The 17,271-nt window shown below is 42.6% G+C and overlaps 1 protein-coding gene across 5 annotated transcripts in view; it reads left to right on the forward strand.

The window, feature by feature from the left end:
- ppp1r9a (protein phosphatase 1, regulatory subunit 9A) overlaps window positions 1–17,271 on the forward strand; it is a 53,623-nt gene that overhangs the window by 28,518 nt on the left and 7,834 nt on the right. For all 5 annotated transcript variants that reach the window (XM_035182380.2, XM_035182381.2, XM_035182379.2 and 2 more), the window contains exons 6-15: window positions 3,681–3,816; window positions 7,056–7,208; window positions 8,925–8,978; window positions 10,040–10,269; window positions 11,529–11,625; window positions 13,058–13,193; window positions 15,056–15,150; window positions 16,307–16,469; window positions 16,586–16,655; window positions 16,868–16,924. In XM_035182380.2, coding sequence (XP_035038271.2) covers window positions 3,681–3,816; window positions 7,056–7,208; window positions 8,925–8,978; window positions 10,040–10,269; window positions 11,529–11,625; window positions 13,058–13,193; window positions 15,056–15,150; window positions 16,307–16,469; window positions 16,586–16,655; window positions 16,868–16,924 — 1,191 coding nt within the window. The remainder of the gene's footprint in view (window positions 1–3,680; window positions 3,817–7,055; window positions 7,209–8,924; window positions 8,979–10,039; window positions 10,270–11,528; window positions 11,626–13,057; window positions 13,194–15,055; window positions 15,151–16,306; window positions 16,470–16,585; window positions 16,656–16,867; window positions 16,925–17,271) is intronic.

Here is a 17,271-nt window from a genome sequence, read left to right on the forward strand (position 1 = left end):
GGAATGCGTTATGTATCAGCATGAGCCTCACGACAGCAAATTCATTATTTTTCTCAGAATTCCTCCTTTTTTGCACCTTCACATTCCCGTGAAGCCTCTTATTCCTTGTCATGTTTCTGCTGGAGTTAACCGTACACTGCTGTTAAATAATCGATAGGCCTTATATTTCCGTGGTTTACAGCCTCAGTCCTGTTCTGGTCACCACGTTCTCTGTGCAAAGACGTGTTCAACTGTATTAGAACAGACACATGCTGATTACTGAGCTAATATTGACAGTGGGGGTTCTCTACATACCAGGATGTGGCACTGTAGGTGAGGCAGCCTTGACACGGTTCAATCTGTCACCTGTCTACCTCTCTAGCATGTATACATGGATTCACATGAGCAGTGGGGAAATTTATCTTCATTTTAATATTTGAAATTTAACATATGAAAATACAACAATGGTTGTGATGATAATTGTTGCTTCCGCAGAATCCGCCGATCCATTTCTCTCTTCTCTCGTACTACTTCAATCTTCCTCCATCGTGGCTCACCCACTCACTCCTCCACCTCCTCCTCTTCCTCCTCTTCATCCTCCTCCTCCTTGGTAAATCCTTCCCTCTCTCTGTCTGATCACCAGAGATTTCATGCCCAACTGTCCTAGATTTGCCATTTTAGCTATATTTAACCCCGAATTCCAGCAGCAAATCATCCAGGAGCTCCGACTATAAAAAAACGAGGCGCTGCCACACAGATCACCTAAAGGGAAACACAAGAGAAATACTGTATGCGCTCTGGGTAATATAAGATGACATCATTTCACTTACCGAAGATAGTTCCTGGATTTTGGCCAACACGGCTTGATGCACCTTTATTGGCTATAAATGCACTCAAGCTAATATTCTAAAAAGGCCAAAGCTGACATGAATTTATAGCAGTTTTCACTTTATAAAATATTATTTTTCCCACAATACACCTGCTGCTAATTTTACTGTGACACACATAATCATTTGTTCTGATTATTTGCACCTAAATCCACAGCTTGTCTGTAGATAAGGCTGCTACTGTCTACTAGGATTTTCTTTTGCTCTCTTTAACAGGAAGTGTTAAAAACAGGGGAAATACAGAATAACACCATCCTTATCCTTTATTTAAAATTTCACAACCTAGAGAAAAAATGGTTATTACTCCAACCATGTCATATCTTTGAATAGCCTGTGCTGACATCCTCAAATACCTGTTGACCTGGTGAAGAGAACATGTGTCCCGTAGCTTTCCCTCCTTCCTTTATTTTTATTTTTATTTGCCAATCAGTAGCAAAAACCCCGCTCCTGCATCAAACTATAACTGTAACGCGAGCCCTTGTCTTTATTAGCGCTACTAAGTGAGATCAGCAGTGAAGGTTTCTACCGTTAGAGTCGAGGCAGCGCTGTGTGTGGCTGGGAGCCCCACTGGGACGCGGGGAGGAACTGAGACAGGCTCCCCATGCGTGCGGAGGAAGGCTGTTTCCAGGTCAGCTGCTCCTCAGACCTCCATGCTGTCCAAAGGCTTGTTCCACTACAGCACTTAACTTAGACAGGCCTCCTCTCTATCTCCTTCCCTTTTCCTTTCTTTTTACTCTCTCTCTCTCTCCGTCCTGCCCTTCAGTTGTTCCTTCACATGTAGATCAAACACGCCTCTCTGCTGGACCGTAAGGCCTCCTCTTCTTCCCCCTTCAGAAATATAAGAGAAAGAACGAGCTCTCGGGAGCTGAGTTCACTTGATTAGGTGCCGTCTCGAATCCACTCCCTCTCTCTTTCTGTCTGTCTCTGTCTCTCACTCTGACACACACATGCAGCTGATAGGAGCAGGCTCATACATAGACAGTCACAGGGCCCCCGCTGGGTTACATTTCCTGGACTAGGTCGGAGAAATTCTTTGCTTTAAATCAGAATTACGAGGAGAGAACTAGAATGGCGCTCAGTCGAGAGCATACACCCGCCAACAATCCTCCATATGATTGTCTACTTCTTATTAAATATTAAAGGGAAAGTGTCAGACTTTTTCCCTCAAGCTTTATTCATTATTTCACGAGAAAATGAAACTGAAAAATCCTTCATATTCATTTGGAAATACTGCAATTCTAAAAGAGTAAAAGATATGTCCAAATAATTGATACCTTCCTGCATTGACATTACCTCAGCTACTTATTGGTGGTAGTTATTAGTTCCTATTAGTTACCATAAAACAGCTGAAAAAACACTAACCCCTATGAAAATATTCTATTTGAATTATCCTCGGAATAGCAGTACCACTGTTGGTAGGGAAATTTCTGCAGTGGGAGGAGCACACAATTCTTTCAGATATATGATCATGACTCTATTTACAGAAAGATAGATAGATGAATAGATGGATGGATGGATAGATAGTTAGACAGACAGACAGACAGACAGACAGACAGACAGACAGACAGACAGACAGATAGATAGATATATTTCTCATTTCTATGTGAAATGTACTGTAGCAGTATCCCATGCATAACTACAGTAGTGAGGAGTCAGTAGCTCGCAGTCACAGTCTGTAGCTTTCTCCATTCAGTCCAATGCCTGGCTAATAACAGGCTGCCTGGCCGAGCCCGCTGTCTTCTCACATTATTATGTGTGTCCCGTCCCACAGCCCTGCCCTGATACGTCAGCAGTTATCGCTGCCGTTGCTATGTGGCTGTGGGCCACGGCTGCTGTCACACTGCTGTGGTCATTTCTCTGCACACGCACACACACACACACACACACACACACACACACACACACACACACACACACACACACACACACACACACACACACACACACACACACACACACACACACACACACACACACACACACACACACACACCACTACCACTAAGAGGGTCACAAGAAACTGGGGCAAAAATGTAGGAAATAACACGTCATGTTTTCATACAGTTCTATCAGATATGTAACTGAATGTCTAAAATCTATCCAAGCCTTAATGACTCATTATAAAAATATATCGTTTTTATTCATTTGAAGCTACTGTTCCATTTTTAAACATCTTCAGTGAATGACATTATCTGTTACTATAATAAAATAAGGTTTAGATAAATGTTTATTCTTAAACTAGGATTCATTAGAGACTACATTTCCCATAAGTCATTCAGTTTCCTCCAGCAGCACATACTGTGGGTTCCATTTCCCGAGTTGTGACGTCATTATTCCGACTGTGGTGTGTTCATGGACGATGTAAACAAGATATGTTGCATTTATGTGTTTAGATTATGTGTTTAGAGAATCTGTTTTTATATTTGAATATAAAATAAAGAGCGAAGAAAAAGGATCAGGCGTCACAGACATATAAATCATTTAAAATGTGCATTTTAGTCATCAAAATGTCTGTGTTCGCTAAAAAGTGGTGTTTGGCACTTGAGAGAGATGGATTTACCTTTTGCAAGTGACATAAGTTCAACATTTGACAAGTTCACATAGAAGCTACTATTTTGTATATATCAAAAAAATATCAAAAAAACCCTCCAAACTTGAGTCTAGACTTGAGTTTTGAGACGTATAGAGACATATAATGATAAACTTACAACATAATTGTTTAATCATGGAATCAGATCTCATGTAATTGTGTGTGTAAGTGTGTGTGTGCGCTAGAGTTGCCAAGTCTGTCTAAAACCGTGTATCTGGTTGCAGGTTTGTGATTGGCCGCGAGCTTCCAGGCCAGCAGAGTGAGGTGGCCAGTCTGATCCAGCAGACCCTGGAGCAGGAGAGGAGACAGAGAGAGCAGCTGGAGCAACAGTACGCCCAGTATGACGCTGACGATGACGAGGTAACGACCACACACGGCACTGACCTCGGTACAGGATGCTTCGCTGTGACAGAACCGTTCAAAAGATATGAGATTATTAACCTCATACACTAGAGAGGATGAAAGTATATAGGTAAGACGCCTGTCACCTAATCTGAAAGAACAGATTCTGTGAACTAAAGCTCATAATATCTGCTTTTATTTGAAGTTCTTATAGATGTCATGCCACTGAGAAAATGAGGCTTCTAGTTGTCACTTAATGTAAATCAAGTCCCTTTTCGTGACAGCTGAACTGAAGTTTTAGCTTATTAACTCCATAAAACTGACTGACAGGAGGCTCTGATGCTGGCGCACACACACACACACACACACACACACACACACACACACACACACACACACACACACACATATTAAGAGGATGGCATGTCAGTCCTGGAAACCATGATACTGCTGCTTACTCACAGCAAGTTTAATCCACCAGACACTGAGCTCATGGCCCTGCAACCCTTACTACGTGTGTGCGTGTGTGTGTGTGTGAGACATGCATGAACACACGCAATATATAATATACAGTAGTCATGTAAGGACGCACCACAGTAAAGTCAATCAGAGCCTCCTCACTCACACACACAGAGGACGAGCTGCACTCATGCGTAGCTCGACACTCACTCAGGCATCTCTTCCTCCTCTATCTCCATCAGCCATGTTGGAAGTCTTTCATTTCCTGGTGGATGGTGGATTGAGAGCTCTCATGCATAAGGAACTCTTCTCCCGGTCCCTGGAAGCTGATCCCACCACCACTCCCATAATCACGGCCACATACACATGTATCACTGACAGCTCTCATTACCGCTGCTACAGTGAGTCAAGGCTGGAATTGAACCATGGAGACACGCAGGATACCTCCATCATCTTCCTGTTGTCATCAAGTTCAAGTGCAAGTTGAGATTATGATCACCGCGCATCCCTGATCCCCACAAGGGCACATAAACAGAAGAGTGGTGGTTCGGTTGAAATTGTTTATCCATATATATGGATTATAAACGCCTGTAAAAACAAACTTCAACTCTTCCGCTGCGGAGCACCAAGGCGTCCATAACGGCATAACCGCCGAATGGGTAAATAGTTACAAAACCATTACAAAGATCTATGGAGCAATAAAAGAGTTCATCAATATTAATATCTCTATAAATATTATATCAAGTTCTCACCGGGTGGACGTGGAGGCAGGTTATTTCTCACTCTGCCTGGTTAGATGTGACAGACTGGGCCTCGAGTCCCGAGAGGAAAAGATCCTCCTTCAGTTAGCGTTACACATCGCACATGCGCCCACGCGTCCGCCCATGTGTGCGTTTGATCAGACACTTGCCCATCTGTCGGCAGTTAAATGTGAACGCACATATGAGAAGAGCATGGATACACAGTGTTTTATATAAGTTTTTCCTGACAGCCCCCCGAACAAAACAACCTGAAAATGTCTGAGTGAGCCCATGTGAGAATACAGCGGGAAAATGTCAGAAAAATTCACAGCGAGCGAGTGGACGTGTTGATGACGTTTCTAACACGAGACGGACGTGAAACTGGACGAATGCAAATAAAGAGGTGTCATAAACGTAGGAGACGCACACGAAGATGTCAAAGTGGAAAGGAAACAAGATTCGAGAGCTTTCGGTGATGAGAGCTGACGCCGGTGTTGATGTGCTGTAAACAAACACTCGTGCGTAATGTAATTCATACGTCGAGTGTTGCCTCCTGAACGGGTCTGACCCAGAAAATCTCCCGCTGCATTCTTCATAATGTGAAAGCCAAACTCTGGAAAATGTCCAGACCCTATTTCCCAGATAGTGTCTTCAAACAGCTTGTGTCAAAGAATCTCACAGCGGCTCCTTTGCTGTCTTCCTCCAGTGAAAGGAGCAGGAACAGCCTCTCAAACCAGCACTGGCTGTAAGTCATTATGCCAACATCACACTGGGATTAGACCTTTATTCATGGAGCAGCTCGTCACACACTGAACCCTCGAAACAACAGGACTTCTCCTCAGATCGTCCCCTTTCTCTCCTGATTCTTCATGCGTGTGGTGGGAGGTGATGCATTTATCTTATGCAAATTGGTGTTTGACTGCCCCGCGTGTTCCACAGTTAACTCCACCTTCCGTAAATGGGACCTCAATGCTTGATGCCGACGCCATGGCAACAAACAAGCCTATTATGTAAATGGCGCTCCACTGACGAATCAGGCCAGAGAGCTTTAATCTGGGCGGAAGATAGATGGAGGGACGTGCAGGGGAATGAGATGTGGAGAGGATGTAGGCCAAGATGATGAGAGAGATGAGACTCTGTGTGTGTGTGTGTGTGTGTGTGTGTGTGTGTGTGTGTGTGTGGGTGTGGGTGTGTGGGTGTGTACTACATATATGTCACAGATGAAGGCAGAGAGACAGATAACTACAGGAAGATACATTGTGGATGGATCAAGGCAGAGAGAAAGATCCAGAGACAAGTGCATAATAAATACTGCATACATTATAGTTTTATTTCCTTTTATATTTTATATATATATATATATATATATATTTATATGTAGATGATAAAATAAAGTGATAAAATATGATACATAATAAGATAATGAATCAAGCCATCATCTCGGAGTGGTCGGTCGTAATGATGAAAGTAAAATAAGATAACATCGCCTGATGCTCAGACGGAGACTGAGATGTTTTCATGTGGCTCCACTGGAAACATCAGACTCTGTTGGTCGTCAGCCAGAGAGTTAATCAACCATCAATTTAGAGCCGACGCCTAATGGCTGGTGCCAACATTCATTATGCAGTGTTTTCAGAGCCAGGGAACAGAAAGGCTGGCTTGAATACAGGCAGCCTAATGTCGTACATTAACGTCAAAGCCTGAAAAAATGTGGTGATTTTTATATCCGTCCGAAATCATTTCTATGGATCCTAAATTTAAAAGTTATTAGTTCTATTAGAGACACTTACACTAACCTTAATACTTTTGACCTGTTACCTCCTTGACTAATTTGCAATAATAATAAAAAGTGACACTGAGATTTTGCCAGTATAACTTATCTTGTGTTTAATTTTTATTGATGTGACACTTGCGGCTCACCAGGCTGTCAGACCAATTCATTTTTTTTGAAGTTTTAGGAAGTGGGGTAACTACTTGTTATATAAGCAGGAGCATTAAAATGGCATCACTCGCGTAAAAAAAAAGTAAGTGTATCTGACTTTGCGTTTCCTCTCACAGCAGACGGGAGAGTACGCCACGGACGATGAGGACACGGGAACAACGGTGGCAGACGGAGAGAAGAGCATCGAGGTGTTTGACTTGCCAGAGACAGAGGAAGTCTTGTCTCCGTCGGAGTTGGACGCCACTAAACTCTACCAGAAGTTCAGAGAGGTAAACTCAGATACTTCCTTGTCTGGGGTTTAATCCTGCCTCCTAATTATCCCCATGTAAAAAAAAAGGCTACGGCATTTTTCTGTTTGATCACTGCTTGCTTTGTGGAATAACTTGTAAATATATGCATGCACCCTCTAGAACAACGAAAGGCACATACTCAGCTCCCTCTGCTTTACTCAGCAGATTTATATTCTAAGATCCACTTGCCCTCCCTAATTCCTAATCTGGATGATTAGAGGTGTGAATACAAAAGCAAATTGTCTCCAGACCTTGGCAGCTCTTCACACAGCCCGCCTCTGAGAATAGAAACTTGTTGAACTTCTGCTGCCGCGGCGAACAAAGAACTCACCTCAAAATCAGGGCTTTAAAACCAAATAGGAATTCACTGGCTGTTCATTCGTTTATGCTTTTTAGTCCCCTGCAAAGCTGCTGGTATTGATTGAACAATCTGACACCGTTGGCACCATAACGCTTCAGCCTTTCTGACTGCCATACACACATTAAACAAATGGCTTCGGCTGCACTGCAGGCACCGCGGGGGAGATCGAGTGAGAGTAAATAATGCCAGGTCTCAGGATGAAGGCAGTAGTTCCATTTTCTCTGTACCTGCACCTCCTTCTCTCCATAATGTAGCTTTTACCTTTCTTGTTTAAAGGTCTCTCGTCTTGGCTGTTTCAGACACACTTAAAGAAAGACGGGCAGGCAGCAGGGGAATGAGCCTCAGAGTATAAATAGTTTTGTATTGCAAATATTTGACCAAATGTCGAATTCAGACTTTGACACTTTGACTCGTTGCTTAAGCTCCATAGCAGATTCAACAAAACCCAGATGAATGGCTCAACACTGATTCCAATTCAAGATGAGCAAAAATAGCAGATATGTTCCGCTTAGCTGTGAGGCAACAGTGAATATATAGTAGAATCATTCATTTTGATGTAGTTGTACAGATACAGGCTGTGTTGTGGGAGTAAGCAATAAAACAATATTGCTAATTATCACAGTATTATTTTCATCAATAGTGACATAAAAAAAAGTCCCCTATATATCGATATATTGCTTATATATAAGTATAACACAATTGATCGATTTGATCTCAGATTTGTAAAATGTTTTGCTGTTTATTTGTCATTCTCTGCTCATATAGAAGACTTTAAAACCACAACTCGACAGCTTGAACTTTTATTTGGTCACTTTTTGTGTCTCTTGTTCGGTATCCACTATCTACTTCAGTTCTATCTCTTCTTTTTTTATTTCTTTTCTTTCATTATTTCTCCTCATCTCTGTGACTGCTTAGCTTAACGTCCATCCATAACTCATCCGCTGCTCTCTCTCTTTCTCTACAGAAGATATGCAAAGACTTTTTGTCTTAATATTTTATGAAGACGTTTTAGACACTGCATTGGAAAAAAATGTGATTTTTTTGAAAAGATTTTCCTTTCTCGTTAATGTGGATGAATTTTTAGATTTATTTCTGCATTAAAATACTTTTTAAAAATGATTTAACAATTCATCCATCCACCATCACTCGCCCGTCTTCCTCTCTCCTCTGAGAGTTCGTGTCAGTGCTGGAGCTGGGAGGCTGTCAGGGGAGGACAGGGTCGGCCGCCTCCGTCCGTCACACTATATCGACAGCAGAGAGAGCCTGCGCGGCCGTGCATTAGATTATCTAACCGCCCTCTCTTTTCTCTCCCATCCTCTCTTTTCTCCCAACAGCTCCAGATCAAACACACAGTGACCGAGGCCGAGATCCAGAAGCTGAAAAACAAGGTAAGAGATTAAAAGTGTCAGGGCGTGGGCTGGTCGTGGGTGAGAATTACAGACGTTTGTCGGAGTTTAAGTGATTTGTAAAATGGATGTGAGACGAGTGTCGGGACGGCAGGGGAGCTGGGTTTCAAGCTTTAGGAGAAGAGGTTGTTCTTTAGGAGGAGGAAGCAGATTATTTTACAAAAACACTGCTATTTAGGAACGTTTCTGCTCAAGTAGTTGTCTGGGATATCTTTTAAAAAAAACATTCCAGCTTCCTGTGATTGGCAGCAATATTTTCCTTAGCAGTCGCATGAAAACAAAAGGCCTGGAAGTGTTTTTATATTTCGGTATTGTGTATTTAGATTTCTGGAAGATGTTCTTTTTTGAAACCTAATGTTACAAGAGTGTCTTAAGTTTTGTTTTTGTGTGTGTAGTCTGATATCTGTATGCACATGTGTGTATTTGTGTCTATATACACATCATCAGTGTGTAGTTTTCATGCTCTGTCAGATTTGATTAATATACAAATCAATGCAAAATGTGTGATGAGTCGATACGAGCTAACTAATGGGGGCCTAAAAACCTTTTTAGTGGTGGGTCCATTTTGAAAGCAAAATAAAGTATTGAATGTGAAAGAATTTGTGCTGAATACAAACCTTTCCTCACCTTTAACAGCACTGTCAATTAAAAAAATGTGGATTTATGGCTAAATAAAGTATTATGGCTACTCAAAGGATTTTGGGCTACGTGTTATTTTACAGGGAGAGTATCAGAGGATTAGCATGTAGCCTGCGTTAAAAGTTATTAGGTATACTTAAGTGTATTTAGTGGTTTTACAAATAACAAAATGCTTAATGTTTTGGCTCATCAGCACCACTTTATCATGACTTCAAAAATTTGCAGATATAAATATTTCTACTATTTTCTTGGTCTGAAGGACAAGTTATATGATTCAGTCAATTGGGAAAATTTCCTTTTTGAAAATCAAAGATAAAATCTAGTCCTTATATGACGTTAGTAAAACTTACAATCAAATGAAAAATTCCCTTATTGTAAGTAAAGTTGTTTTCGTCTGCCTCCAGTTGGCGTCAGTGGAGAGGGAAAAGCAGCGCTGGGAGAAGGAGAAGAGTCAGCTGAAGGCCAGCATCGACGAGAACAAGGAGAGGATGCTGAAACTGGAGAGCTACTGGATCGAGGCGCAGACCCTCTGCCACACCGTCAACGAGCACCTGAAGGAGGCGCAGGCCCAGTACCAGACTCTGGAGAAGAAGTACAACAAAGCCAAGAAACTCATCAAAGACTTCCAGCAGAAGTAAGTGAACCTGTGTTAGAGCTGTTCTTCCCCAGGCTGTGATCAGGGTGTGAAGGAGGAATACATTGTGACTATGACCTCCTGTAGATTGTAGAACATTTTTCTTTTTCATTTTAATCCAGTTTTAAAAATATACTACAGCTGGGTCTTCTGGGAAAGTGGCGTTTTGGACCCAACTGTACTTTCTGCACATATAAGGAACCCAGAGCGATGACATCATAAGACGCTCACTCTCTCGCTGTGAATTTTCCAGAAAAATGTTCTGCTGTTTTCTCACATGCTCACAACTTCTGGACATTTTATTAGGGGGCTGGAGAAAAAAAACATATTCAGTGCATTTCTGAAAGCAGCGTTATTAGATTATATATTGTCAGCTCCAACACCCTGTTGCCATAGTTTCCGGTGGCCTAATGCAGAAAGTCATAGCTTACCTACATCCTTCTTGTGGGAGGCACTATGTCTATTGTAACACTGACACTCACACCGTTTTCCAAAAATAGATGTTGCTTGAATACTGCCATCAAACATTCACATAAATATAAACATAATTTGAGATAAATTCCTGCATTCCTTCCACAGCCGCCCTCATTCTCCTCCGTGAACAGAAATAAATAATATTTCCTGTATTTCCATCTTATGAGGCAGATCATCTCTTTTTATAGCAGCAGTCTTCTCCCACTCCGGCAGTAAGAGCTGAGTTTCCACTCTGATGCTGTGCAGCTCCTCTGCTTTTCAGTGCGTTGATCTCTTTGGTCAGTCCCATCACAAACTCTCCCGCTCAGCTCCAGTCTGACTGCCTCTAATTGGCTGTGGTCCTGAGGGCCAGACGGATGCCAACTAATGAAACAAACTCTGCTCGCTGATCTTCAGTAGAGAACAGAGCGGTAGAGGAGAGACAGCAAACTCCCAGACCAAGGGTAAAGCAGGCATGAGGGAACAGCAGCGTTTATTATTCTCAGGAGATGTGTGTGTGTGTGTGTGTGTGTGTGTGTGTGTGTGTGTGTGTGTGTGTGTGTGTGTGTGTGTGTGTGTGTGTGTGTGTGTGTGTGTGTGTGTGTGTGTGTGTGTGTGTGTGTGTGTGAGAGTGTCTTCACTAGACATCCTATAACAGCCTCAGCTCCCTTGTCACCACATCTGTGCAAAGGGGCAGGCTCAGTCACACATGGCGACAGATGCACACACACACTTAAATGTGTCCTGTGTGTTTCCTATCTTAACAAACAGCCACTCAGCACAGTACAATCTCTTTTTCCCTCCAGGGAGGTGGAGCTTATCCAGAAGGAGGATACAGAGAGGAGGCGGCTGGAGGAGGCGGAGAAAGCTCATCTGGCTGAGATCCAGGGGCTGCAAGTGAGGGTAAATCATCTCTTGTTCTTAATCTTATTCTGTCCATCTCTCATCATCTCTGCTCTAATTGTGTATCTCTCTGTGCTCTGTTGTTCTGTCTGTGCATGAAAGATTCAGCACATTGTCCTCAGAAATCCCTCAAGTGAAAATAAACCAATAAATAGAGGCCCACTGGTATGGATTCTGGGGAGGCCGATGTTCATACTGATAAGGGGGAAAAACGTTCCAATACACATATATCCAATCAAATTTGCACTGATTTCTAAGATGACATTATCAAATAACAAAGAAATGTAATTTAGGCTTGATGTCTAACCGATTTTTATCAGTCAACCGATAAACTCTATGAATACATAGAATCTGTAGGCATGGGACAAGAAGCCCTCTGGTTTCTAGTTTGACCAATCACGTTTGAACAGGCTTTGGTTGCCCAGCAGGTAAACAGACCAGGTGGAGAGCGAAAGAGGCGGAACACGTTGACCAAAATGCATCGGCTATACGATTTTTAATTCATCAGCATTTATTTGCAGATAGCTGTTAATAGAGATTAGCCAAAATGTCATCTGGACCACTTCCACCTACAAGTATCCCTGTTTGTGTGAAGCAACATGTGACTCTTGTGATAAAAGAAACTACAACAGTGTACAGCAAACGGAAGATGGAGTCTTGGCCCAGATATCCGCTCTCTACCCAGGGAGCCCCTAAATATTGACCGTTTCCCCCTGAGGCGAATTCATTGTCAAGCGATAGCCGATGAGCTCTGAGATTTGTCGACCAATGACTAAGTTGGGTTTTTACTAATGAACAATGCAGTTTTCTCTGAGCTTGATTAAAGACTGTAACAAGATTGTTGGGTTTAGCAGATCCCACTGGTGAAATGTAAGAAATTCAATAACGATCAGCAGCAGCACGCCATTAGCTGTCTGTGCTTTTTCTGCCACCTTTATATAAAGAAGTGTTCTCCTCCCTGGACAGTGACAGCAGAGGGACTCGGAGTCTAGGAGCCTGTGGTCAGTTTGGTTATTGTAAATTGATTTTTTGCTCTCGTGCTCTTAAAACGTGACAGTTTTGTGCTCTGGTCTCAGGTCGAGCTTCCACAGTTGAATTTGCCGTCAACTTGACTGTCCCCCTTTTATTATCCTGCCCACTGAGCACTCACTCTCCTATCTGCACTGTCATGCAGGGGGAGTGACACAGGCCGGAGAGGTGGAAAAAAACAGCAAGACAGAGGAGTTGTGCTTTAACTAAACTGACAAACTTTTAAAATGTGCAGTTGATGTTTTAAAATGATTTTGCCAACTCCTGTTAGAATGTTGGGAATTCAATGAAAACATGCACTCCTCATCATGTAGGCCATTCTCCTCAGCGCTTTAAAGCAGCCGTTTTGACAGGTAAACGCCCCGCGGCTGATTAACATCGACCGCTTCCTCTCCCGCTGCAGATTGCAACATTAGAGTCGGAGCTGATGCAGCTGATGAAGCAGAACGGCATCCAGGTCAACAACAACAACAGCAACAGCGCTGAGAGGCTCAACGCGCAGCAACACAGCCCCGTGCGAGCTGCAGCACAACTCAGAGGTGTGTCCGTGAGGATCAGTGTTGGGATGTCTTTGATATAAAGGAACGGTGTGGCATTGTTGGAAATAATGTTTATTCAGTGTCTTGCTGAGAGACAGATGAGAGGATCGGTACCACTTTACTATTTGTTCATTCAATACAATAACTTAGCTTAGCACAATGACTAGAAATGGGTGCAAACAGCTAGCTCGTTGTGAGTGGGTTTTTTTTGTATTCTCTATTCCGCGATGGCTGCTGTTTGCACTGTTTTAAATGTATTTAAGTTTTCTGGGGAATAAACAATCAACCATAACCATAGACTGTATTGAAAGATGGACGTTGCATCTTTACTTCCTCCAATTGTACAAAAATGAAGCCAAAATATCCTAGGTACAGGTGCGGCCATCTTGAGTCTGCACAGTAGCAGGGATTGAGCTGTGGTATCGAGGTCCCGCCTATACACAGGCTCGGCCAATCGTGAGTCAGTCTCAGCTGTCAATCATGATGTTTCACTCCATTTATAGAGCATCAAATCACAAATTTAAACCAAACCTCCTGGAAGAATGAACACTCGAACAAACATCGGTGCGATAAGAACTGACTAAACTGACAGAAACCATCTTTGAAAAAAAATGTCATGTGTACTTTGACTTTTGAGTTTGGTCCATGTCCCATCTGCTAACATAGAGGAGGCAGGGTTTATGACCTATACTGCAGCCAGGCAACAGCTTATAGCTCCCTGGCTTCAGCTTCATATTAAAGGGACAGATATGAAAAAGTTATCGATCTTTTAATCAAACTTTTGGCAAGAAAGCGAATGAACGTGACCCTGAACACTTCAAACCATTAATTTAATGAATAGAGTGACTTCTCAAATAGGAGAGTAAACATGACTTCTTGCCTGTCCTCCAGTTTATGTCTGAGAATGTGCTCATGCACAAACGTTTGGTTTCCCAAAAGCCCTGATTGCTTAAATAAACTATTAACTTAAACAACTTCTCCCGAGAGAAGTTGTTTGTCCTCAACAACTCTGCCATAACCTTTATTTAGCCTCCACAGTTTATTGACGCATTTTGCCCTATGAAGGACACTGCAAAGATAGGATGTCTTGTTCGGCTATAAACAAACACACACACACACACACACACACACACACACACACACACACACACACACACACACACACACACACACACACACACACACACAAACTATAATTCAGACATCGAGTTCAATCCCCTCTTTTTTTATGTACTGTACATCCTCTCACCTCTGACCCTAGTCAGACTCTGCACCTCTGCATTTACAAAATAAACAAGTAATCCCCTGTTCGAGCACATCTGCCCGACTCTGTTGTTTGTGTGTGGCACGTCTGATACTGTACAGTGCAGGCGGGGTAACAACACAGTGATTGGATCTGCACTGATCCGGATGACGCAGCCCATTATGCAATATTAAAAAAGATGGGGGCGCGCGTGACTGGTGGATGATATAAAGGAGACAGTGTATGTGGGAGGTGAGCCCCCATATCTGCTGAGGTTATCGTTTTAAAAAGATTCAGTCTGTCTCATCTGACAGCGTTTCCCCGAACAGTCAAGACTGAGCAGACACTTGATAACTGCCAGCTCACTTAAAAAAGATGATAGTTTAATTGAGTCTATGTATTTTTAATGGAGTTATTTAATGGGGGGTGTCGACACTGGGACCAGGCCAAATAAAGTGCCTCAAAGACTGAAACAAAATCATGCACAGGGTAGGATTTTTAAAAATGATTTTTTTCAATCACAGTTGTTTTTTCTCTCTCTGTGTGTTGTGTTGTGTTGTGTTGTGTGTGTGTGTGTGTGTGTGTGTGTGTGTGTGTGTGTGTGTGTGTGTGAATCTAGACCTGAGGGAGGGCTCTCCTCACTGCTCACCCAGCAAAAAGAAGAACTACAGAGTGACAGCTACCCGTGACAGCATAAGCTCTACAGAGGGAGAGGTTTGCATTCAAATACGCACACACGCACAAACTCACACAAACACACACACACACACACACACCCACACACACCCACTGGAGCTTTACTCTAATCGTAACCATAGTTACATCTAGCCTTACCTTAACCTTAACCGAAACCTAACATTCATCTTAATTCATTCAACCCATTAATGGGTGAATTTAGATTTTTTGGGTGAATTATACTTTAACCTAAAAACATGTCTTCACCATAAAATCGAATAATTTACATACATACTTGCTTTTTGTCCCCATAAGGGAGACAGTCCCCCATAATGTGACTGTATAAACAGATCCCCACAACATAAGTATACCTGGACCACACACACACACACACACACACACACACACACACACACACACACACACACACACACACACACACACACACACACACACACACACACACACACACACACACACACACACACACACTTGCACAAATGACCCTTGCTCAGTGAAGCTTAAATTTACATATTTGAAACAACAGCTTCAACAACGACATCCAGATGTGATGTGGATCGATGTGATGTTTAATCAAAACGAGCTCCATTACTCTCATTAGACTACACTTACATTTAACATTCCTTTGATTTCACCACAGGATGTCTAATTGGTGTGTGTGTATGTCTCTCAGCGTGTTTGTGTGTCTTCAACCCCTGTCCATTCCACTTTAGTCTTTTAATGGGTTAATTGGTGAGTGCTGCTCAGCCGCACTAATTGCGTCTGCGGTGCTGTCACTACTTGTTGTCTCTCCCTGTGTTATAATAAGGGCCACTGTCGTTTTTTTTCCCGGATGAAAGGATACTGCCGTCCCTTAACTCGGCCAGAGCAGGAGTGAGTCCAGATTGGTTTGAGAACAGGATCAGAATTGGCAGGAACACGAGAAGCTTCCAGGGAGAGAGAAAAAGGAGGACAAGGAATTAGAGAATTAGAAACAGTGAAAGTATGTCAAGTGACTTCTCCCAGATTAGTCTGCGGTGCCGGCTGTTCAGATCAAATTTACTTTAATTGGACTTCATTCTTCTTTTTCGCGGGACTTCTTTGAAACCTCTCTTATGCATTTCATTCATTTTCATCCTTCACGATTCTCTTTCTCTGCCTTTCCTCATCTTCTGCCGTTTGCATCTGTCCCCAGGTATCAGAGGGACGTGGCAGTCCAGCACACAGTCGCTCTGGTTCGATTCGTAGTGGGACGTCTTGTGATGGAGGAGCGGTGGTCCTCAGGGGTCCCGGCAGTGCAGAAAGCTCCCCCAGGCGAACACTGCACTCCTCCTCCACCACAGGAATAATCCAGGATGGTGAGTACATAGATGCACTTGCTGTCTATTTATGTAAACTGCATTTCTGTCATTATCATATATCTATAATAGCTATAATTGTGTAAGCCCATTGATCTCAGTGTTTGTGATCCCAGGTTCTCGGTCTCCTGCGTTGTCGAGCCCATCTCACAGTCTGGAGGAGCACAGACAGGCTCTGGACCCTGGGTAAGACCACACACACTGGAACGCCATGTTATCCTTCTGCATTAATCATTTTAAATGTATTCAGCAATGAGTAAGATTTGATAAATGTGAGACACAACCGGGCAGGTCTCCAAGCAAACGTTATCAAAAGTCCGTGGGTGACCAAGCACTTAAAAGATTGAATGTTGTTTAACATTTTATAACATTCAAAGTCAAACTATCTTTTCACTCAGGTCCCTCAGGAAAACCAAAGTGAAGGACAGAGACCCCAGAGCCTCACCTGGAAACAGGTAAATGAGTTACTGTGACCTTTTTATAAGACAGTGTTCTGGAGCAGTTCTCGATGTTTGGATGTACCTGGTGTCATTGACCACATTTACAATAGTCTGAATAAGACACTGCCATGGAAACAGTATTTTCGGAATACCTTAACGCGAATGAGCTCATATTTGGAATAAGTTATAATCAAATTAAGACATGTGGAGTATTCCGACCTTTTTAATCGCGTTGTAATGTCCTATCTGAGTTTTCACAGCATTTTGCGACATAGACATATGACAGTAACCAGCTGCTTGAGGACACGTGTCCTCGGTTTGAGTGTAAAAAAGTCAGAATAAGCTCAATAGTTGGAATAAAT

Source organism: Hippoglossus stenolepis, chromosome 17 (genome assembly GCF_022539355.2).
Source record: "Hippoglossus stenolepis isolate QCI-W04-F060 chromosome 17, HSTE1.2, whole genome shotgun sequence".
Taxonomy (NCBI): Eukaryota; Metazoa; Chordata; class Actinopteri; order Pleuronectiformes; family Pleuronectidae; genus Hippoglossus; species Hippoglossus stenolepis.